Source organism: Podarcis raffonei, chromosome 14 (genome assembly GCF_027172205.1).
Source record: "Podarcis raffonei isolate rPodRaf1 chromosome 14, rPodRaf1.pri, whole genome shotgun sequence".
Taxonomy (NCBI): domain Eukaryota; kingdom Metazoa; phylum Chordata; class Lepidosauria; order Squamata; family Lacertidae; genus Podarcis; species Podarcis raffonei.
In genome coordinates, this window is record NC_070615.1 from 21142799 (window position 1) to 21167772 (window position 24974).

At 42.2% G+C, this 24974-nt stretch overlaps 1 protein-coding gene across 2 annotated transcripts in view; it reads left to right on the forward strand.

Moving 5' to 3' along the window:
- ADAMTS17 (ADAM metallopeptidase with thrombospondin type 1 motif 17) overlaps positions 1–24974 on the forward strand; it is a 174230-nt gene that overhangs the window by 133668 nt on the left and 15588 nt on the right. For both annotated transcript variants that reach the window (XM_053364884.1, XM_053364885.1), the window contains 4 exons: positions 5340–5497; positions 12462–12621; positions 13771–13906; positions 19879–20083. In XM_053364884.1, the coding sequence (XP_053220859.1) occupies positions 5340–5497; positions 12462–12621; positions 13771–13906; positions 19879–20083 (659 nt within the window). The remainder of the gene's footprint in view (positions 1–5339; positions 5498–12461; positions 12622–13770; positions 13907–19878; positions 20084–24974) is intronic.

Genomic DNA, 24974 nt, shown 5'->3' on the forward strand with positions numbered 1-24974 from the left:
TTCACAGGCATGCTTAGGATGGATTACTGAGCACTACCATAGTTAGTAAGGAGTTTTAACCATCTAGTTCCTAGTAGCGTGGGTGGTGCTGTGGTCTAAACCACTGAGCCTCTTGGGCTTGCTGATCAGAAGGTCAGCAGTTCGAATCCCCGCGACAGGGTGAGCTCCTGTTGCTCAGTCCCTGTTCCTGCCAACCTAGCAGTTCGAAAGCACCTCAAAGTGCAAGTAAATAAATAGGTATCACTCTGGCGGGAAGGTAAACGACGTTTCCATGCACTGCTCTGGTTTCGCCAGAAGAACTTAGTCATGCTGGCCACATGACCCGGAAGCTGTACGCCGGCTCCCTCGGCCAGTAAGGCGAGATGAGCACCGCAACCCCAGAGTCGTTCGCGAATGGACCTAACGGTCAGGGGTCCCTTTACCTTTACCATAGTTAGTAAGGAATTTTAACCATCTAACTCCTAGTAATGCATGCTGATACACAAAATTTTGCCACTTTTGTGGTAATTTCATTAGCAAAATCTGACAAGAGGAAGGAGCTGTAAAAATTATCAGATCTCTGTGGGAAATTAATTAAAATAGGTGTGATGTATAAGGAGTAAATGTCTTTATAATATGGTGTACAGTTGTTGTTTTAAAAGTAAAGGTCAAAGTGCTCCAAAAATGGGATGGCAAAAATTTGGGGGTGGGGGGAGGGTTGGTATCAAGATGGGCCAGCTAATCAGCACAACACAGATCCTGTTTATGCTTCGGATGTGCAGAACTGTTTATTTTTTCCTTTTAGGGCTCTAGTTTTGTGGTTTTTTTTCAGACTGAATGCAGCAAAGGTGCTTTCAGAACAACCCCACTGCGCTGAAATTATTCCATCTGACTTTATCCTGAATGTGAAAAATCATAGTGGTTTTGCTTGCTGTTGCTATAAACATATTCAATGGGCCTGTGTATTAGATGTGCCTGCCAAAATCTCTCTCTCTCTCTCTCTGTGTGTGTGTGTGTGTGTGTGTGTGTGTTGAAGGGATGTCTCTTTGTCCTATGTTGATAACATTGCTATCATAACGTTTTTTTAAAGCAACAGCAACAAACTTTCTTAAAATACACCCTTTTTTTCTTTTGCTATTTGCTCACTGATATGTCCAAAAAAACAGGCTTTGGAACCGTGGTGATAAAGTTGCCCTGCCCATATTCAAATAAATCTTTTATCCTGCTCCAATAAAACCCCAGCTGGACCAAGTGGAAATGACTGGGAATTGCTGCTTGCAGTTTGCCTGGCAACCACAAAGCCTTTTTCTAAATCCCTCCATCTTTCCCCCCAATTAGATGATAGCTTACCTGTGGATACCACAGTGGTAGTAGCAAAGATGGGCAGCTATGTTTCCGTCCAGAATCAGGATGGAGATGGGGCATGGGAAGAGAGAGGAAATGCTACAAAAGTTACTAGCCTGCAAAAAGAATTACTGGTCTGCTGGGGGCTGGCAGAGAACAGAGGAGGAATGGAGAGCTCCCTCAAGCAATTTTTGTGTTGGGGTGGGGAAGAAATTCAGTTCAGTGCACATTTAATTTGCACTTTCTGAAACAATACAGTGGTACCTCGGGTTACAAACACCTCGGGTTACAAACACTTTGGGTTACAGACTCCACTAACCCCGAAGTAGTACCTCAGGTAAGAACTTTATCTCAGGATGAGAACAGAAATCGTTCACTGGTGGCAATGGGAGGCCCCATTAGCTAAAGTGGTACCTCAGATTAAGAACAGTTTCAGGTTAAGAACGGACCTCCAGAACGAATTAAGTTCGTAACCAGAGGTACCACTGTATGAGAAGCGGAGTGGAGCTATCCTTCAAAATTTGCACCACTTTGCATTTTGCAGTACAGTCATACCTTGGGTTACAGATGCTTCAGGTTGTGTGTTTTTGGGTTGCGCACCGCGCCAAACCCAGAAGTACCGGAATCGGTTACTTCCAGGTTTCGGCGCTCGCGCATGCACAGAAGCACTAAATTGCACTTTGCGCATGCGCCGAAGCGCCAAATCGCAACCCGTGCATGCACAGAACGTGCCTTCCACATGGATCACTTTCGCAACACAAGCGTCCACTGTACAGTTCTTCTGCCAAGTAATGTGTACAAAACTTTATATAATGCTAGGTGAAGTGTACAGGAAAATGCATATATTAGTGAAAATTGAGGAAAACTGGTTTACATAAATGTGTATTTGGCAAAATTGCACAAAAGAATGTGTATCTTAGGAGAATTCATCTTAAAACACTGAAGGCTTTGCATAGGAAAATAAAATGGTGTGGAAATGTGGAGAACGGAATGAAAGCTGATAACTGATAGATTTGCTCATTCGTATTTCTAAGATTTCCTTTCTCTACCAGCCTCCTTGGTTTCCATGCAGAGCATGGGGTGGATGGCAGGACATAGCCCACTTGCTCAAATGCATGGAATTTTTGATCACCTATGGCTACCATGCTTACATACAAGACTAGGGAGAAACTACATGTCAGTTAAATCCTGTGGGCATTTTGCCTCACTCTGTTACATGGGCAGGGCCTGCTGACTGACTTCCCTGTTCATTCTAAAGTCTACTGCTGCCTCTGAGCTCAGAGATTGACTGCTTTGTTATCAAAGCCTTGCAGCAGAACATGGGCAAGAATCCAACAGGGTAAGCAGAATAATTAGGAAATCAAAGTACTACAATTTCCTGCCACTGTAACTTTAATAAGGCCTCAGGTTTGTGCAAACATAGCTGTGTTTAAGCTTGGAGTGAGGGCTGGAGCTAATTACACTCTCAAAGCTTAGGCCAAGGAGGTCTTGTTTCCACTGTGGACTGGGTAGGGCGCATTGGAAATGAACCCAGCTTCACGTTGAATTGATGTTCCATTTGCTGGGAGCAGTTTCTTTCCTCCTACGTCCATCCCACGCCGCCTGACTTAGTTGCCGTTGCAAACTACCTTGAACAGGAAATGCCTTATAATTTGTATCCATAAAGCAGGGAAGCGAATTGGAAGGAGTCTGAATTGAGCAAAAGACTGGACTTTGACGCAAGCTTGGAAGACAGACCAATGGGGTCAATTCATATCCAGGAGGAAAAGAGATGTTTCAAAGAGCCAGACATGGATAAATATAGTTATTGGCTTTCGGGCTATATAAGCTTTGAGTGGTTTAATTAAAATCAGGAGCTGCAGTTAAAGTAATGAGAAACTTAATATAAAAGGTGCCATATCAATAATGATTATAAAGTTTTTTCAGGTCTGTCCAGGCAACATGATTAAGGTTATGCAATAGGGTTAGGGTAAACTGAAATGGGAACAGAAATTGCCAATGTTCGCTTATTTGTCCCATGTTCAGAATGAAAATCAATCCAGCGAATATGATTGATATTTGCTGTTGCTTTCAGTTCACAAATGATACGTACTTGATTACATTTTTCACCCTTTGCATTGCTACCGGTGATCTGGAAGAGAGCTTAGCATAATATATGTTTGGTGACGTGAAGATGAATATATTTCCCTTTGCATAATATTCTCTTTATTCAATTTATATTCCTCCCAAAGGAGCCCAGGGTGGAATAGACATATTAGGGATTTGCATATTCTGTAGTGATGTTGCCAACTTTTGCAAGTCCTTGGCTTTATCCGAAGCAAGCATTGTCATCTGAGCTGAAGAAGAAACCTCTGCTCCCTGAAAAATAGGAAAGGCGATGACATGTATTTGTATATAATTTGCACGTTCTAATAGATGCACATGTAGAAATAAGTAATATAATTTAAATACCAGTATAATGCATCTTGCTATGTAGGGGAAAGACTATGGGCCAGGTGACCTGTGTGCCAGCTCAGTCGGCTCTCCGGGTGCTGCTAACTGTAGATGGGCAACTTTGGGTACTCATTCCTTCTTAGGATTTTTAAAATCTTCCTTTCAAATAAAGCAGGGGAACCTCAAGCCCAGAGACAAAGGCAGCCCCCTAGTCCTCTCTGTACGGCCCTTTGGATTCTCCCTAGTCCTAACCTCCCCAGGACACACCTGTCAGCGACCCTCCTCAAATGTTTTGGCCCAACTGGAATGCAGTTTTGCTTGCCTGGGTGGAGAGGTGTGTGCTTAGAAACCTCTAACTTTTGCATGACTGGAATGTTGCCTATTGTACAAAAGGTAAAACTCACATCCATTTCTCCACCCATATTTTGCATCTTTCCTCACCCACTGCTGGAATGCAGCCTTCAGGTTGGAAAAATGTTCCTTGCCACTGAAATAAAGGACTATCCTTTGCAAAGTAGGATGCATAACTACCATACCCACTTCCACCCCCACCCATCCCTCTACCTGGCTCTAGCAGCTGCTGCTCCCACCACCACCACCCCTAAAACTGCCATAGAAGCAGCCCAAGTAAGGAAATAGGGAAAGTCCTACATACGGCCACAGCCAGGTACCGGTAATAGAGGGGAGAGATCTGTCACGGAAGGATCTCCCAGATGATACAGGTTGGGGTCCATATGATGGGTGGATTGAGTGAGGAATTCAGATTTCACTGCACTTCTGATAATGAAAAGGGTTCGTAGCTGGGCCTGGGGAAACCAAGCTATTTCTTGACCCTTATTCTTATTTTGATAAATAGCTTCTTTGGTTGAGTCCAATTCCACATTTTAACAGGGCTTGTCCATCATTAATTCTTTCTACTAGGGCTGGATGAATCTGTCATTTTGTATTTCTCTCTGTTTCTCGTTTTCCCAGTCGTTAGTTTTCCACATTTCCACAGTAGATTGTGATTTTTTTTAAAAGTCCTCGTGAAAATTTATCACCATCTTTGTGTAAATTTATCTAATATACATATTTTTATAAGCAATTTACACACACACACACACACACACACATTTTTGCAAGCAGGCTGTCTCATTTTTATATATTTAAATATTATATACTTTCACTAATATAAGTGTTTTATGGTCATTTCCCTACAATATACACATCTTCATGCACATTATTTGGATGGAGGCCTGTGTTTGAGGTGCCGTCTCTCCCTTGGAGTAGCACTTGTTTGGCCTCAACGCCAGAGGCTGAATTCACTTATGATGCAAATTACACCTCCTCAGCTTCATCTAAGGATTCTGGCTCCTTGCCAGCCAATAGAGCCTGATTCTGTGTTTTTTTGTAATGCTGGACCTCAGGTCATCCTCTGATGAGGAATCCCCTGGCTGAGACATGACAATGAGGAACACTTAGGATAATCTCTTAGGACCCAGAAAAGGAACATCTGTCAACCTAAATGAAATTGGACAACAGCAGTTTCTCTCTGGTGAGGTATTTGCTTTCTGTTTCATCCCATGCTGTTTGGTTCTTTCCAGCTTTGAAAGATTCCAGTAAGAAATCCATTAACAGTGACTGGAAAATCGAACTTCCTGGTGAGTTTCAGATTGCAGGAACCACTGTTCGGTATGTGAGAAGAGGTCTATGGGAGAAAATCTCAGCCAAAGGACCAACTAAAATACCACTCCACTTGATGGTAATTTAATGCTTTTTCATTGTCTGCTTTCAGTGTTTCATCATGGTAGAATTGTTTTTTTGGTGTTCAGTATTAACTACTTCCTTCTTCACTTACAAGAGTAACTGACATACAAGCATCAAAGACAGATAGAAGCCTCCAAACTAGTGTGGTGTAGTTTGTAACATTCAAATTGGAAAAGGAAGATCTGGGTTCTAATTCTCTGGATAGGCCATGAAACTGGGTAACATTGAGCAATTGGTAATGTACTTGAGCAAAGGGTAATGTACCGTATTTTTTGCTCTATAAGACTCACTTTTTCCCTCCTAAAAAGTAAGGGGGAATGTGTGTGCGTCTTATGGAGCGAATGCAGGCTGCGCAGCTATCCTAGAAGCCAGAACAGCAAGAGGGATTGCTGCTTTCACTGCGCAGCAATCCCTCTTGCTGTGCTGGCTTCTGAGATTCAGAATATTTTTTTCTTCTTGTTTTCCTCCTCCAAAAACTAGGTGCGTATTGTGGTCTGGTGCATCTTATAGAGTGAAAAATATGGTGCTTGTCAGGGCTGTTGTGAGGTTAAAATGGGATAAGCCCATCTTGAACACCATGATCTCCTTGCAAGAAGGGTGCAATAAAAATTTAGTAGGTAGGGTTAGTTCCAAAACTAAACCATAGATACGGGTATTTACGTGAACTGTTATATCAAACTTAAGCTTCTTTTAATGGAAGGTATCTGCAAAGAAAAAGCAGAACACCCAAAAGAGTTCTGAAAATTAATGATAAGCCAGCAATGATATCTTTAATATGAGATATGTGAGCTGATTGTAATTTATATTCCAGAAAAAGCAAAACAGATGGTTGTATTTATGTCTGGGACTTTAATTATGTGTTCTTTATGATTTGATATTATTATTATTATTATTATTATTATTATTATTATTATTATTATATTGTTCTTAATATGTTGCTTTTATTGTTTTCAACTTCAATAACCTGTCTGAAAAGCAGCTTAAATCGAAAATAATCACAATAAAGAGGAAGAATAGTCAGCATTGTTTAAACCAGTCTTTTAAACTTGTTGCCTTCCAGATGTTTTGGACTGCAACTACTATCATTCCTGATCATTGGTCATGCCAGTTGGGGCTAATGGGAGTTGTAGTCAAAAACACTTGGAAAGCGCCATTGGTTTCCAAACTTTCTGACTTCAAGGAACCTTTTCCACATTCATTTGCCTGGTGAGCATATGCCACAGAAATCCAGTGCATCATGGAAAGATTCTGGAGCATATTGCAAGAGGTACACTTGGTTCATGCAAGACACTCACTAGGCCTTTTTGCCTTATCTCTGCCCCACAAGGGACCACAGTCCAACGTGTCCCCACAGAGTCCTCTGCAGTTGCACATTGCAGAGGAAGATAAGTGAGTCCTAGGTTGGCTGCAATTTAGCCACTGATATATTTGCAAAAGAAAAAACAAGGATTATATTACCAGAAATAAAATATGCTCACACTAATCCATATGCATCGATGTTAATTTAACAGTACAGATGAGGACCATGACCAGGTGAGTGTTGTCCCTGCTCATTCTGCTGTCCAAGTGCTGTTAATGTTTGATGGGCATCTTCAAGGCCCTTGATGTTCTCCCTTAGAATCATAAAATTGTAGATTTGTTAATGTTCTTAATTTTTAAACCATACCTGGCAGCTCTTCAAATATGGAGTGCCTTCAAAGTGGTGGGGTGGCTGTCCTCTGACAGTCCTTCAAAGGGAGGGCTGTTCTTTGTGATGTAGAACTCGTGACCACCTAACAGGTTGTTTTTCAGGGAAACCTGTTCCCCATTACCGATCTTCTCATTGAGGGCCTCTGCAGCTTCCGAGGGTCCTCAGGGTTCCCTGGAATGCAGTTTGAAAACCACTTGTTCTGAAGACTGTTAGAACAGCATTGACTCACAAAGCGCAAATCACCTGAGTGAAGACATCTTGACCTCTGTTTGAAACCCAATTACCCACACAGCCAAACAATGGCATGAAATCTATTTCATATGAGCCCTTAGATTCTCTAGCCTTGTTCCCAGATTGAGATAATAAAGATCTCTCTCTCTCTCTCCTTTTCTTTTTTAAAGAAGGAGCTTGCCTTTCCCCCTCTTTTTCCCCCTCCTTTAAATACCCAAGGCATTTCTCCAAATATGTTACTGTAAGTATGTTCCTTGGATAAATGAGTGTTTGTGTAGCTAGATCTGCTTCAGAGCTCCACTTGGCAACTGGAGGCCATCTCAGCCCACGAGATGCTTCCAAATACGACGGCTTCCTCCGAGCTGTACAGCAATGTCGTTAGCATCTTGTTTGCTTAAATAAGAGCAGGGTGGGGCTTCACGTCTTGTGCTGGCGAGTGCCGAGTGTTTTGGATCCTGCAAAAAGCTTTAAAACTATAGCTTATTGTCTGGTTTGTCTTAGCTTTGGCTTCCAACTCAGACTAATAAAGCTCCTTCTGTAGCTACAGATGTGTCTTTTATTTCTCCCCATCTTGCAAAAGATATTTGTCTGTTTTCGTATAGATCAGCACACACAAAAAAGTTTTTAAGGCGATGAGTGCCTGCTTTCATAGAATTAAAAGGACTGGAAGGGCCTCAAGGGTTATCTGGCCGAACGTCTTCATGAAGGCAGGATCTACCAGACCAAAGCAGATGTTTGCTGGAGTACTCTCAGCCCTCAGCACCTTCACTTAACACTTAGCACCCAACCTTAAACAAAACAATTAAGCAGCAATGGATTAGCACACTCTCAGGACCAGGCCTGGGGCATAAACAACTAGCCTGAACCCAGACTTAAAGGGACCCCTGACCATTGGGTCCAGTCGTGGCCGACTCTGGGGTTGCAGCGCTCATCTCGCTTTACTGGCCGAGGGAGCCATGACTAAGCCGCTTCTGGCGAACCAGAGCAGCGCACGGAAACGCCGTTTACCTTCCCACCGGAGCGGTACCTATTTATCTACTTGCACTTTGATGTGCTTTTGAACTGCTAGGTTGGCAGGAGCAGAGACCGAGCAACGGGAGCTCACCCCGTTGCAGGGATTCGAACCGCCGACCTTCTGATCAGCAAGCCCTAGGCTCTGTGGTTTAACCCACAGCGCCACCCGCGTCCCTGAACCCAGAGTTAGGAGTGTGAATTTTTCCACCCCGTAGTCACTGGTGGTATTCGCAGAGGCAGATATAGTGGTGCTGCGGGGACAACATACCCTCCAAGTATCCCAATTTGCCCAGGATGGTCCTAGAATTACAGAAGCCACCCCTGCTTCTGATTTGATCCTGGAATGTCCCTATTTCCCCTGCCAGCTCTGCTAGCACCAGGCTCTGGGTCAGCAGGTGCTTTTCCTGAGCAACAATGACGATGGCGACTACGAGGAAGCATCCCATTGCGTTTCTGTGGTTGCCGCTGGCCTTGTCTTTTGGGCAGCTCATAACAGCTACTGGAGAGCTGGCCCTTCCTCACCTTCTCTTGAAGGTGTTGTACATGATCCCTTCCCTCGCACATTTTTTATTTTACAAAAATGCTGTGAGGTAGGTTAGGCTGAGAGGTAATTGGCTCAAGGTGACAGCTGTACAGGTGTATATGACGTATAAGTGTGCAGCAAGATCAAACGCGGGAGAATCCTCCTGATACAGAATAAAATTCCCTATTTTCAGAGAAATGTTGCAGGGTGACAAACCTAGACAGCATCTTAAAAAGCAGAGACATCACCTTGCCAACAAAGGTCCGTATAGTTAAAGCTATGGTTTTCCCAGTAGTGATGTATGGAAGTGAGAGCTGGACCATAAAGAAGGCTGATCGCCAAAGAATTGATGCTTTAGAATCATGGTGCTGGAGGAGACTCTTGAGAGTCCCATGGACTGCAAGAAGATCAAATCTATTCATTCTGAAGGAAATCAGCCCTGAGTGCTCACTGGAAGGACAGACCCTGAAGCTGAGGCTCCAATACTTTGGCCACCTCATGAGAAGAGAAGACTCCCTGGAAAAGACCCTGATGTTGGGAAAGATGGAGGGCATAAGGAGAAGGGGATGACAGAGAATGAGATGGTTGGACAGTGTTCTCGAAGCTACCAGCATGAGTTTGACCAAACTGCAGGAGGCAGTGGAAGACAGGAGTGCCTGGCGTGCTCTGGTCCGTGGGGTCACGAAGAGTCGGACATGACTAAATGACTAAACAACAAACAAATGGGGGACCGGTTCAGCCCCATGGGCATGGAGCCGCAGGGGGCACCACAGCTGTGAGGTGGCGGATGCAGTGAGTATTCTCTGCAAAATGCAAGTGTCTATAGCCATGTCTTCAAGGTTCTACAGGATATTTGGGGACCAAGTACAAAAGTGGTCGTCCTTCAATTACCTCAAAAGTATGTTTCTTTTTCACTTTCCACTTTGATCTCATTTGTGCTAGGTTAAAAATTAGTAGAACGCATTTACTTTGAGGCAGCATTACTTTACTCTCATCAGCCCCAGAAAGCATCGCCAATGGACAGTGATGGTGGGAGTTGTAGTTCAGCAACATCTAGAGGTTCCTCACACTTGGTTTAGTTTGGGGTTTGTTTTTTTTACAGGAAAAAATGAATTTTTTTGTCTAATTTCCAGTTGAACATGACGAGAGTGACTTATCTTCCATGAATGCCTAGTAACTATTCCCATATGTACCTGACATAGCATCCTCTTGCTGTTGGGGGTGGGGAGATTGAAAGACTGTAGCAAAAAAATAATTTTTCTGTGTCAGAAATGCTCAGCTTCACCTCTCCTGGCAAGCACTTTGTCAAGCAAGGTGACATTTGGGCTTTGTGTTGTGCAATGCTCCCTTTAAAGCATGATACTACTTTCAAGAAACCATTTTCTCCCCTCTTTGAATTTATATAAAGTGGTACCTCGGTTTACGAACCTAATCCATTCCGGAAGTCCATTCTTAAACTGAAACCATTCTTAAACCGAGCCGCGCTTTCCCTAATGAGGCCTCCTACCGCTGGTGCCCTTCCACCATTTGGATTCCGTTCTTAGACCAAGGTAAAGTTCGCAAACCGGGACACTACTTCTGGTTTTGCGGAGTTCGTAAAGTGAATCGTTCGTAAACAGGACTGAGGTACCACTATACTGCCTTTTATCATAAGCTCTCAGGGTGGTTCACAGAATAAAATTGTTAATGGTCATAGGCCAGGATAACTAAATAGAACTTCAGTGTTTAGAGATGACTTACCTCTGAGAAATCAGGTGCTGGGGGCAATGGGAGGTAATAAAGAAGGCAAGCAATTGAGACCTACTAAGGCAGGCATAGGCAATGCCTGCAACTCCCATGATCCCTAGCTAACAGGACCAGTGGTCAGGGATGATGGGAATTGTAGTCCAAAACATCTGGAGGGCCGAAGGTTGCCTATGCCTGTACTAAGGGAAGACTACGGTTGTTGGAGTAGTGCTCCATTTCCCCTAATGGAGCAGCCTCCACTGTTACATGGGTGGTGTTCATTAGCTTCTCTGTGCAACCTTATAAAAGGCAGCATTTGGTTTTACCTATTTTGTCTCATTCCACAAAGTCTAAGCAGTAGCAGATGCCTCAAGCTGTCAGAGGAGCAGATCAGTTCTAGTTGGCACCGTTCCCTACCACACATTAGACAACACACTACCATGTTTATTTATGGCTTGATTTGTTCAATGGGCTCCTTAATACCTCCGGCTGTTTCAATAAACTCATGTACCATTTCACTGCAATGAGATACAGTGTCACCTGCCTGCTTGCCCGCCCATCCCCCTGGCCTTCCCGTCTTCATTCCAACCTGTTCCAAGTACTAGCACACCTTCCAGCACACCTGAACCCTCCCAAACAAATTTAAACTTGTACAGTCAATGGCATCTTAATTCAACAGAATCATTAATGAGTCGCTTTAAGAGTAAGCTTGGTTGGTTTTCACATTTCCTGCAGTCGTAATTACTTCTAGCTGAGTTGCCAGCAGCAAACTTGGGGAAGGTGTGGGGAGTTGAGACTGCAAGTTTCACATTAAAGGTATAATCTTATTTATTTATAGGCCTTTACAAGCTGCCTTTTCCCTGCCAGATTGGCACAGCATATAATGAGGACAATAAAACAATATGAAACTACAATGCACAGTTTCTAAAGCATTACACTGTCATAAGAGCCAGTGTGGTGTAGTGGTTAAGAGCGGTAGATTCATAATCTGGTGAACCGGGTTCGCTTCCCTCCTCCTCCACAAGCAGCTGCTGGGTGACCTTGGGCCAGTCACGCTTCTCTGAAGTCTCTCAGCCCCACTCACCTCACAGGGTGTTTGTTGTGGGGGAGGAAGGGAAAGGAGAATGTTAGCTGCTTTGAGACTTCTTCGCGTAGTGATAAAGCGGGATATCAAATCCAAACTCTTCAAATCCAAAAGTCCTCCAAGTTCAGAGGGAATGTGCCATCAAATGCCAGTTGCTAGAAGGACAATAGCAAGGGTAGAGGATTGCTTTCATTCTCAGCTAGCTCAGCACCCCTGCAGCATCACAAGAAATAAAGACTTATGTGGGCGATTTAGAATATATCTTTCCATAATAGGTAGGTGATTACTGATTTTAACTTTTTAATATTGTTCTTATTTAATGGTTTTATGTATAATTGTTGTAAACCATTCTGATCTTTTTAATGAATTGTGGCATGTAAATATTTTTATAACTAAATAAATTTAAATCTAGGTTTCAAGGTTTTTATACACACATAGTTTTACAGTAGATCAAATATCCTTTCCTTCCAGATGATCTCCTCTGTGGAGATGGATTTGCAACCACAGGGCTTCTACTCCCCAGAAGTAGACCGTGTTGTTTATATTTCACTCATAAATCCCTTGACCTAAACCTTTTATTAATATTATTATTGGTTGCTTTGCCATTTTGGTGGTTTCCATTTATATGTCTTGCCTCCCCACCCCACACATGCCAGCCTCAACAACTGTCTGTCTCCTATGCTCTCAACTAGGTGCTGTTATTCCATGACCAGAATTATGGGATCCACTATGAATACACCATTCCTGTGAACTACTCTGCTGAAAACAGAAGTGAGCCAGATCATCATCAGGACTCCTTGTACATATGGACCCACAGCGGATGGGAAGGTTGTAGTGTGCAGTGTGGAGGAGGTAAAGATTTTGTTTGCTTAAAATAATTTATCTAAGGCGGTCCATTAGTGTAGAAGGCCTGCAGAACAGTACTCAACCTTGCAGCTGTCTTTGTCTCACTGATAATGTATCTCCAAGGTCTTGGGCAAAGAGGTAGTTCCAACCATGCTATCCGAAATCTTTTAAGCAGGAGATACCAGGGATCAATCCTAGGACATAAGAGGAGCCCTGCTGGATCAGGCCAGTGGCCCATCTAGTACAGGATCTTGTTCTCACAGTTGCCATCCAGATGCCTCTGGGAAACCTGCAAGCAGGCCCCAAGCGCAAGACCACTCTCCCCTCCTGCGGTTTCCAGCAACTGGTATTCAGAATCATTACTGCTTCCAAATGTGGAAGGAGAGTATATCTATCGTAGCCAGTAGCCCTTTGTGAGAGCAAATTCCATAGTTTAACAAAACACTATGTAAATAAGTACTTTCTTTTGTCCTGAATCTTCCAACATTCAGCTTTGTTGAATGTCCCCAAGTTCTAGTGTTAGGAAAGAGGGAGAAAAACATCTATTTATCCACTTTCTCTATGCCAGACATAAATTTACGGTATTCTGTTGTTGTTGTTGTTGTTGTTTATAAAATTTCTATACCGCTCTTCATCCAAGGATCACAGGGTGGTTTACAATCTATCATGTCACCTCTTACTTACCTTTCCTCTAAACCAAAAAGCCCCAAATGTTGTAACCTTTCCTCATAGGGGAGTTCCTCAGTCCCCTTGATCAGATCATGCACAGCAAGTTCTCTCCCATCTGAATCCTTAACTGAAGCATTTCAGAATTGAAGAAGAAAAGCTTTTCTAAAACAACAACAACACTGTAGCGGACAGATACCAGGCCTCGGAGCTGAGAAAGCCCCATTCCAAATTAGCGAGCTTCAAAGGCTCCCAGATAATGGATATGGGTGAAATTAGATTCAACCGCTCAGAAGAGTTATCTTGCAGTGCTCTTTGGCTTGGAGTCCCATATCCATGGGGTGTTGCTGGGGAAAGTAGCCATGTTGGAAGATAGGGACATGTTCACAACCAAGTGGAATTCAGCAAACAAGACATTTCTTTTAGTGGAGAAAAAGAAACATTTAGATAATTTAATGAATGACATCGCTGCCCCCATTTTGCATCCAGGAGAACGTAAAACCATTGTGTCCTGTACACGGGTTGTTAACAAGACTATGATACTGGTGAACGACAGTGCCTGCCAGCGGGTGACCCGTCCCGAGCCTCAGGTCAGAAGATGTAATGTGCACCCCTGCCAGTCAAGGTAAGGATCCCATTACAGTCGTCATAAACTTTTTCATATACAAAAGTTCATATTGCATTGTAGTCTCCCATGCACTATTTATGTGATTGTATGAGCATTGTAAATGCAACAGAGAAAGCACAAATAAGGCATTTGTAATAGAACTGAGCTTTCTCGCCAATGCAGGTTTTATACTTATACATTAAAAACTGTTTTAAGCCTCATTTATAACACCCCTGGAGCTGCATGGAACTGCATCCAAATTCCTATTTTTCCAAGCATACCGATCTACAAATGCATTTGTGCATCTTTGCCTTGTTCAGCCATAAAGCTCCTTTTCTACTTATTTGGTAGATCTGCACCATCATACCTCTCTTTTTTACTCCGCTGGGGGATATAACGACTTGATATTTTAATTCTTAAACATCATTGATTCAACATACCCAAGGACCCCTTCTGAGAGTCACACAAGAAAGGGTGTTGGGAGATCATAGAATGTGCATTTTTCTATATATTATTTGGTTGGTGAAGCACATCACAGAATTTGTACAAGTGTGAATTTTGAAAGATGGCTTTTTTTCCAATTTTCATATTGCTTCAGGAAGTGCAAATTAGGTAGATTCACCTTTAAATGAAAATCAATGGATTAGTCCATTTAACCACCTTTAAATGGACCAATGGATTAGTTGCCAGACAGCTTCTTAAAGAGCATAATGTTTCTGGAGCGACACAAAAATGAGAGAGCTTAACAGAGCCCTTCCATTCCCTATGTTTTATTGTGATCCTTCAATAACATCTGTGTGCCATGTCAGGAAAGCCAGGGCCCCTAAGCCAAGTTGCCTCTGAGATGGTAAACCTGTGCCTGGACTGTACCACTTAAGTTTGCAGGTGGGGGTTTACATAGATAAGTATTCTTCCATTTAGAAAAACGTCTTGCACAAAAGAAACTGAATGTATTTGCTACCTCATTCAGAACTAGGCTATAGAGAAGGTATTTGCTGTGGTTGTCTCCAAATCCCCTGGTGACTTGCCAAGTCCATACATTGCTCATATATGGTCAGAGGCTTCTTTTCTTTACTAGGGACTGGCTTAGTCTGGGCTGTCTGCTTGTGTTTAAGGTAGGCCTGTGTCAGGAGCTAGTTATTTCTGGTGTTAAAATTAATTAAAACTGGTTGATCTTAAGTGGATGGTTGTCATTTGTGGGGGTGTTCAGCCACCCTCCTCTCAAGCCTTCATGGCAGTATAGATTTCTAGGCAAATTGAGAGAAAAATATCCAAAGGAATCATTGACAGAGAGGTAAACCAGCTGAAGAAAAATAATCTGGTCTCTCTGAAAGAGTTGCAAAAGGGAAAAACACACCATTGAAAAAGATCTGTAAAGCTTGAAACATGTCAGGTCATTCTCTAAAAATAAATCCAGCTTTCCGCAGCACCTTCTGGGCCTTTTCTGTTTGCCATGGAGTGGTCCAACTCTCTGGTTTTTGGTCTGTGTGGATTTCTAGCCCACCTGAAGAAGCTTCTGGAACCGCCTGCCTGTGCCATTTCTGACCCCCAAACTTTCATTTTCCTTTTGCTAGCCCACAGGCAAAAAAAAAAAAAAAAGTCAGGGTTGATCCAAGGGTGGTGCCAACCCAGCCCAGTTTTGTTGAGAAAGGGAAGTCTAAATTGCCTTACTCTATGGATTTTAATCCTTCCCCTTAATATAATTCCAGAACTGCTGCTTTTGGTTTGGAGTTCCTGAGCCAATTTAGAGTTACAATAAAGGGCCATTATCCTCGGCTGGACAACTAGAGTGTGCGTCTCTCATTGGTTCGTTTTGCCACCAGCACCATGGCAACCAACAACCACACAGTGCTTCACATCCAAGCAGGCCACGCCTCTCCCTCTCTCCTAACATTTTCTCGCTCCCTCCAGGTCGACCACACATTCACACTTCGGAAGCTGCCAAATGGAAACGTTTTCCGAAGCACATTCTCTAAGTCTCTGTAGAATTTAAATTTCCATTAGTGTTTGCCCACCCAGATATTAGAAATGCATGCTTGGCATACTCTCTGACCGAGAACATCTTAAAGAGACCTTTCTCTTTCACCATGACTATAGTTTATTTTGTTTTTTTAAAGAAAGAAGCTCTGGGTTTGCTTTCAGAGTTCAAGCGGAATTATTATAGCGTTGTTGCAAGAACTTCTCCTGTTTTCTACATTGAGCTCTGCTCTCTGGTTCTCATAAGAGCTATCGCTTTGATTTCTCTGTAGTTTGGCCTGCTGTTTGACATTATTGCTACCAGAAATTCACATGGTCATTCTTGGGATGAGATGGGAGAATCTGTCAGTTTCGCTTTTCTGTTTCTCATTTTTCCAATCTTAAATTCAGTTCTCTACATTTCTGCAACAGTAAAAGTCAGTAAAAGTCATCAGCATTCTTTAGTGTAAATTTCTCCAAACATACATGTGTTTGTATTCAATTTTGCCTAATATATACACTTTTGCAATGCAGTTTTTGTGTGTTGTTTTCCCTAATGCATTCCTCAGTATGTTCATTATTGTCCATGCTATTTGGCTAGAGAACTGCATTGCAAAATTTGCAGAAGTGTGTATTTCAGAGAATGACTGTGATTTGGTAGATAAAAATGAGAAATTCAAACTTTATAAGGGATGCTGAGGAGTCAAAGGGGATATGGAGGAGAGAGAAATGATGCCCTACACACTTTAATCTACCTTAATCTGTAGAGTTTCTGCTTAGTCTCCTCTTCCCACCATCTGAAATTTGGCATCTGATGATGGGAGGCAGGATCACCTCTGCTGTGCCACCTTGTTGTTAGTGGCACTTTAAAAAAATCTGCTTATGCTGTTTAAGTTGGTGTATTTTATTTTTAATGCTGGGCTTTTAATTTGCCGTGCAATTTGTTGTTTTAATTAGCATATTCCTATTTATTGCATTTATTGCATTTACTTCTGATGCTGATCTGAGAGCCGGGTCTGAAGAGTGGCAAATGAAGTTTAAATAAATAAAAACCAACCAGCATAAACAGACATTCTGATTAAGTTATCTCTAAGAGAGAATTTTCAACATCCCCAGCAAAGTGTCATTCCCAGAATTCTTTGAGGAAGACTAGAATACTTGGAATTGCCATACTGAAAACAATATTAGTGTATGAATCCTCAAAGAGGCAGAGTTCTACAAACCGTCTGAAAGAGTTCCATGTTCCAATAATTCCACTCAAAACTGGTGAGAAAATTATTTTTATAATTTATCAACAATTTGAAGATCTTGCTCCCCTAGCCAAACACTTTCCTGCCTCTTTTTTCTTCCCCCTTTGTAAAGTCAGTTTTATAAAAACATTTTTAAAACGCTCATTAAAAAAAAATTAGAAAGTGGCACTAAAAAGATGGTTGACACAGTGTCAGTGTAAATTTGTCCTTCACAAAGTTAAAACTCAAGTTATTCCACAACCACCCCGTGTGTGTTGCAGCTTTGTACCGAGTTCATGAAAGGACACTTATGCCGGACCTGGACAAGAGTGCAGTCTGGGGTGTCCATTTTCCCATCTGTCATTGTACTGAATTCCTGGCTCGTCTCATGCCCGTCTTCCTGTTTCCTTACAGACCACCGAACTGGAAAAGAAAGTGAGAGGCTGTCTCCTTTCTGATTCCTCCCATTCCTTTCCCCTTTAAGTGAGGTCACAGCCTCCTTTTTCTCAGGACTGTATGGTGTGCGGTCGAACTGTCAGTTCTGGAGGCAAACAACCAGGGTGGCTCCTACCAAGTTTTTCACTCCTTTCATCTCTACTGTTCTTTGCTCTCAATCCTTTTCTCTCCTTTCTTTGCCAATAGCTATAGATCACAGGGAGATTATAATGCCGTTGCTAGACTTAATTCAGCAGGGCCTGGACAGCAGCCATGCCTGCTTCTGGAGAGGACAGTAAATTAGTAAAGCAGTCCCCCTCTTTCCCCTTCCCAGCTTCATCTCACCACCCCTATCTGATTGGGACTTTCAGTCAATGACATATTTAACAACACATCTGTAATTTGTGCTCCAGTGCTTAAATAGTGGCCTGTGGGTGTCCTTTTTATTGCATATTCATGATTATTTGTGCTCATGATGCTATCAGGGCTGTCACACGGGTTCCCACTTTCATTATAGTTTGCACCTGCAAAAGTTTTGGTGCAGTCACTCTGCTTCACTTCCACTCAGTATTTATTTTTTATATATACCACAAAGTTTCTGGTTTATTTGTGTTTTGCTTTTATGGTGCTGTAGCCTCTCCAGACAACAGTATTGTGGTAGCATGGGGGAAGGGCAAATAAGAAAGCAGAATAATTTCAGTACTACAGCACTGTGTGTGTGTGTCAGTAACATGTTGCAGAATACTCCCAGGCTTTAAAAAAAAAAAACAGTCTGGAGGGGCCCTCAGTGCCTTGGCATCAGGTTGCAAAGATTAGTTTGGTTGGGAGGCAAATCAAGTTGACAGGTCTGAGGGACAGACCAGGATTCCAACTTCCTGAAAAAAAGGGTTCTGTGATTGCCACCTCCCTCCGCCTCCTCATGCATTTTTCATGTTCACACAGGGCTATTGTTCCAGCTCTTCACTTTGACGAGGAATTCCTGTAATTACAGAGGAGATCTTCCTCTGTGACAGGTCATAGGAAGCACTTAGCAGAGATGCCATATAGGCATTTATCAAATACATTCCTCTTTACTTGATTCTTCCCATGACCTCCAACTCAGAGTCACTCTCAAAAAGTTCCACTTCTGCTGCTCAGGTCTCAACAAAATAGCAATTAGTTATATGGGGTGATTGGAAGGGCAGACTGACAAAAGGGTCTGTAGAGTCCATATCTCTGGGGACAAGCAGTTATATTTCACAGCACCTGGGAATGTAAGGCTACGGGATTTTTCATTGTGAGCTGATCATAATGTGAATCTTATTTGCAATGTGATGTAGGTAGCTGTGTACTATTTGTGTCAATTGTTTGAACAAAGCAGATGACATAATTGCCAAGTGTCTCCTCGTGGTTCTCTTTTCCTCTTCATACTCTGACCTCATCACTCCTGAAATCTCCTCTTGTTCTTTTTACCTTTCTGATGGTTTTACCCCTCTTGATGGTTTAATTGGTCTGCTCGGATATCACAGCTAGAAGCAGAGGAATCCTGGCCCCTCTTGGATTAGCTCATGCCACAGAAAAGCTAGCATTAGCGGCTGAGCATGGAGACCTTTAGAACTGGATGTTCAGTGCCCATGAGCAACTTTGCTTCGGTTAAACAGCATAACCATGGTCTGCAAGCCACAGGCTCCCAAATGACCCTTGGTATAAATGGCTTGGGTGGTTTTTATATAACTTATTTGCTTAATGAAAAGAATCATAGAATCATAGAATCATAGAGTTGGAAGAGACCACAAGGGCCATCGAGAGACGGGCAACACTTGCTGTTAACCTATGTGATTATACAGTTCTCATTAAGGCACTTAAATTGCAAGCAATTTGCATCACTAAACAGGTATACAGATCTAGCTCAAGGATTTGAGCTGCAGAAAGAGGGCACCCCAGAACCCCCTGCAAGTTTAGTTCTGAGGTGCATTGCCTGTAAGGGGAACTGGCCATGCCAAATGCATTCCTGTCTTTAAACCACCTTCCACAAGGTAGGAGGGCATTTTTATCTGGACCCAAGGAAGAAAGGATTAGTAATATGCATGTAGTGTGCTTCAGTAACCCTGACTTGGAAAAGAACATCAAGGTTATTTAGGTTGTTGTCCTACATAATCTTCCACCACAGGAAATTGCAGGGGTTACTTGTGTCCAGATTTAAAGCCTCTTAATTCTGCATTAAAAATATAGGGTTTCAAATAATAAAAACCTTGGACACTGGTTGGTGGGGCCTGACACCCACCCAGGGTAGACACAAGAGGCAGTGATTGATGAGTGGCTTTGTATAAACGCCTTGTGCCTCAAAGGGCTGTGTCCCTATTGAATCCTTTTTCTCTCTTTTCTTAACAGGTGGGTGGCTGGGCAGTGGAGCTCTTGTTCTGCAACCTGTTCCAAAGGCATCCAGATCCGAGAAGTGGCATGTGTCTATCAGCTGCAGAATGGCACCTATGTCAACACTAGGGATCTTTACTGCCTCGGCCCGAAGCCAACACCAATACAAAGCTGTGAAGGTCGAGACTGCCTTTCCATATGGGAAGCATCAGAGTGGTCTAAGGTAAAGAAGTCTTGTGGGAGGAAAAGGACAGAAATTCCACAATAAAAACCCCAAATTGGTGTCTACTAAACATGAGCAAATCCTACTTCATGTGATCCATAATTAATCTATTTTTTAAAGATAAATATCAAGGAGGGCATTTTGTGGAAGTCTTAAAATTAATATTTCCCCCCAGGCTATTAAGAATCAGTGTTTTCTAGCCAGGATTAGCCAATGTGGTGCTCTCCAGATGCTGTTAGACTACAACTCCCTAGTCCCTCTAGCCACTGCCTATGCTGGCTGGGGCTCATGGAAGTTGTAGTCCAACAAATCCCAGAGAGCAGCATGTTGATTACCCTGATGTAGGTGCTTTTACATGCCCCAAATAGCACCTGCAGAAGCAGATTCCCAGAATCCAGTTCCAGAACCTAGGGTTGGGACATATCCAATGGCACCTCCTGAAGCAGCTCAAGTTGGTGGGGTTTGCCCCCATGCATCCATGCTATATCATATGATGAGTTTGAGTTCACAGAAGCTTATGCCATTATAAATTTGTTCGTCTTTAAGGGCCACAAGAATCTCTTATTGTTTAGGTGGTTCAAGAAGTACATTCCAGAATTTTCTTCAGGCCAGCAGCACACATATAACACCATCCAGGGGGGTAAAACTAGTCACCACGCAACAGAGCCAAATGCCCTAGGTGTATTCACAGAGTCGTTTTCTCAACACACAGTGATTCTGTATGTATTAGGGAAAGCAGGCAGTGATTGGTGTAAGACCAATTTTAGTAACATGGGTCCAATACTTCTCCCCACTGCCCCAATGTTCTTCTGCTGTGTATCTACCCAAACTTGCTATTTTGCCTTGTTTGCCCAAGGTTGTGTCAATGAGTCTTGTGATTGCTTTTAGGAAAATAGATTTTAGGAATATCGCTGCCAAGAGGTTATTTCCACAAATGTAATATTGTGACTTTTAACAACATTGAGTCCTACCACTAGTTCTGCATAATCTTTTACGGTGTAGTTCATATTTTGCAGCTGACATTATTGAGTTCCTATCACAAAAACTTTTAAAGATGTTTTCTGGTTCTTTCACAGGCTTAGAGGGGTGAAGGATCAGCTGAATGTTTAATATAATGAGTGCCTTGATTGTTTTCGGACTCCTGTCTAAATTAAATGAACAAAGCTCCTTAATTAAGTGTGTGCATGGCATTGGGTTTCAGGATTAGCCAACCCTTAGCTTCTAAGTATCTGCATCTTAAATTTGTTCCACAAATATGAAATGTGCTATGTGAGAGATTCATCAGATAAAGGATCCAGCTAAACCACTTATTTGCAATACATGGTTTTTTTTAATAACGTTAAAGTGAGAGGTGTGTTTTCCTTTAATCAATTTTGTGTCTTGATTGGTAAATGTAAACCAGTTGTTTTGTTAAAAAAAAGTCTCAGATGGCATTTGCTGTTAATTGACCTAATGCTGCATGTTGCTGAGAAGGAGAATAACTGTTATGTCATTTTAAGTATATTGCACATGGTTAATACAGTTTACTTGTAGCATGAATAATCTTAAAATGAAATAATCTCAATGGTGCTGGTGGAAATTCCTGTGTATTTCACATGAATTGCTTTGGATTTTTCTGGCTGCCCAACTTGAATATAATGCAAAATGTAATCTGGTTTTTAGTCAAAGTATTACGTTCTTAAATCATAAAGCGAAGGTTCAGTTTCATTGTGGAGAAAAATAATGAATTTTACTTTAATGGGGCACAGTAGCAATTTTTTGAGATGATGCATTGCTCCACCACATTTAGTGGACTGACATATATGAAGAGGAATGTGTGGATCTGCTCCTACTTTATATAGTCATTAGTAAGATTCCCTGCTTCTGCTTTTCAGGGCCTTTTAAGTTCTGGTTATGTTTAAGGGAAAGGGCCATAACTCAGTTCCTTGCACGCTGACAGCCCTGGTTCAGACCTTGGCATCTCCCATTAAAAGGATCTCAGGTTGCGGGGCTGAAAAAGACTTTTGTCTTGACTACATACTTTAACAAATGAAATGCATCAGCCCTGCTACTACCAATCTGAACAAATCTGCTTATACTTCTCGTGCATAAACTTTGCAAAAGCCAGACAAGTTTCCAGCAGGCCTGACTTGTCACCCCAAGTGTCAGGCACAACTCTCCACTTGCACACATTTACACAATCCAAGAGGGTCTCATCAGGATTCCTTTCCACAGTTCAGAATATGTATTATATTGTAAGTCACTTTGAGTTGGCGTTTTGTTTTTTTAAAAAGCAACTAACTCATAAGTACAATCATGGAAAAGAGAAGAAATACCACGGCCAGCTCCATAGATTAACAAAGCCGGGCATTTGGCAAGGCCCTAAGACTATCAGAAGGCCCACTGCCCTCCCTGCCTACCATTCTTATATTGCACAGAATAACCAGTAAGATCTGATGCAGCAAAGGAGAATTCTCAGTTTTCATGTCCTGCCTCTTCTGACTTGAGGAGACCTACAGAGGGTGCCGTGCCCAAGGACCAACAGAATCCTGGAACCAACACTGCAAAGCTTAGAGTTCAGATAAGGAACTCAATCAGAAACTTGTGCCCCAACATTTTCTGCTATACCGCAAGGCATTTTGGGGCACATCTCTGTTATCATATGCTGAGAATTTTCACATTCCCCCAAATGACACTTGTTGTGCCCAGTGATTACAGTTCAGTCTGGCTGGTCCTGATTTCCTGTTTTAGAGGAGGAGACTAAAGCAGCTGGCAGGCCTTTTGAATCCTTTCCTGTCTTGTGTTTTAATGCTGCTCCACAGCACCAAGTTATTCAGACTCTCTCTCTCTCTTTGAGGATGGTTACAGCCGGCCACTCATTTCAAGACACAGCTGTTGAGTTTCAGCATCCTTACAATCTTAAGGAATCTTTCCCAGTAGCCAGCAGAATTCTATTCTTGCTTTCACACTATGAAGATGTTACTTTCCATAAGGGGGTCATGCAATGAGCAGCCATAAATTAAGTGGAAGACTTCCCAGATTTTCTTCTTCTTCAATAAGTCACTTTGCAGTTGCTGTGAAGTATTTCAAAACATGTCTGTTTGCTTGCCAGCTCATAAACACTTGTCATTCATGTCCTTAACAGGGTCAACAGGTCATGACTGCCTGGATTGTATTTTTTTAAGACGATTAGACAGGCATGCTGAGATCTGCCCGTTTATTGTAACGTATATCAAGTTGAGTCCTGTTTCCATCCTAGACCCCCTAAATAGAGAAACTTATTGGAGCGCATTCAAAAGATCTCATGGAGTATCTCATATCTCCAACTATTTATTCAGTGTCAAGTCCACAGTTTCTTCTGTGCTGATCCCTTGAAGGGTGTGTGTGTGAAGATTGATGCTCCAGAAAAAGCTAGCATTTTTATTAGGACTGAGCAGTTTCGTAAACATTTTCCGCAGTGTCAAAAAGCACCATAACTGCTTGGCAATGTTGCTTACTCGCCTATTTGACAAATATTATCCTGAGTAGTCTTTGTTTGCCTTTAGTGACATCATCATATTCCTGATTGGCTAGAAATACTCATGTGACTAGGGCTGGAAGCATTACTCTCTCTCTTTTTCATAATAATTTTTATTAGTTTTCAATTAGTCCAATAATAGCCTTATTATAACAATACCAATTATAATACAATTATTAATACTAATTGTTCAACATCAAATTATATAATTTAGATAAAGTGGCCCCCCGCATGCTAGATTTGATGGTTTGATGATTTTCTTTATTTCTGCATTCCAAAATCTTATTCATTTCAATTGCATTCCGGCCATAATAATAATCCCCTATACAACAACTGCAATATTAATAACTCCTATTTGTGTGGATGCATCAAATGATTTGTAAAACTACAAGTGAGGAACTCAAACTATATCCTTGTTCTTCCTGTGTGTAGAAATTATTCTGTCCATGGTGTTTCTTCCTGTCCTTGTAAGATGTTACATCTTTCTTCCCCCTGTTGTTGCTGTTATCCGTCATGCCTTTGGTGAAGCTAATATCCCATTCTTGTTTCAGAAATTTATCCATTGCTCTGTCCCGTGCTTCACAGACTCCTTTCATCGTTCCTTCCAACTCAAGATATATAAGCAATTATACTTCCAATTAAATTAAATTAAATTCCATGTCCTCTTAGCGTTATTCATTTGACTTTGTAAATAATAAAGGGGAAGAGTCAGCTCTAAGTTTCCATCATAAACTTTTTGCAAAATAGAGTTTCCCTCCCTTTCCCCCTTTTTTTTACACACACAGTTCCATTTGATGTTATATTCCATATTTATAATCCAATTTCTTCCATCCTCGCTTGTACAAATACAATCTGAACTAACATTCAGAGGAGGGTTGTCGAATCATAAACGTAGAGAAGAAAACTTTAAATAAAGAAACCATAGGCTCCCCTCCCTCCCCACCGTCTTGCACTGAATGAAGTCTTATCCAAGTTCAAACCTTAAAGTCCTTGCAGTTGGTTTGTTCCGCAGTTTGTGATCCCATCTCTTCTAGCACGCGCCTGTACTTTAGTCAAATTAAGCTGCAATTAACAGGAGAACCTCTGCTTCTTAATGGCGGCTTTGGAAGGTTTTCGGCAGGCGAAGTGCTTTTGCACTCAGCGCCTCCCTGCCCCTCACATTCCTTGCTGGAGCGAGAACCAGGTACCGAGACAAACTGCAAGTAAAGCCTGTTTCCCCACCCCCTCCATCACTGGGGGGAATTTGCAAGGATAATTACCCTCAACCATCCTTGCTTTTCCTTTGCCAACAATCTCCCGCTATCGTGGGGGAGAGTAGAACCAGAAGCCAGCATTACTCTCACTCTTAATGTGTTGTATTTGCCCTCTGTGATGTCAGCATGTAAGCCAAACTGG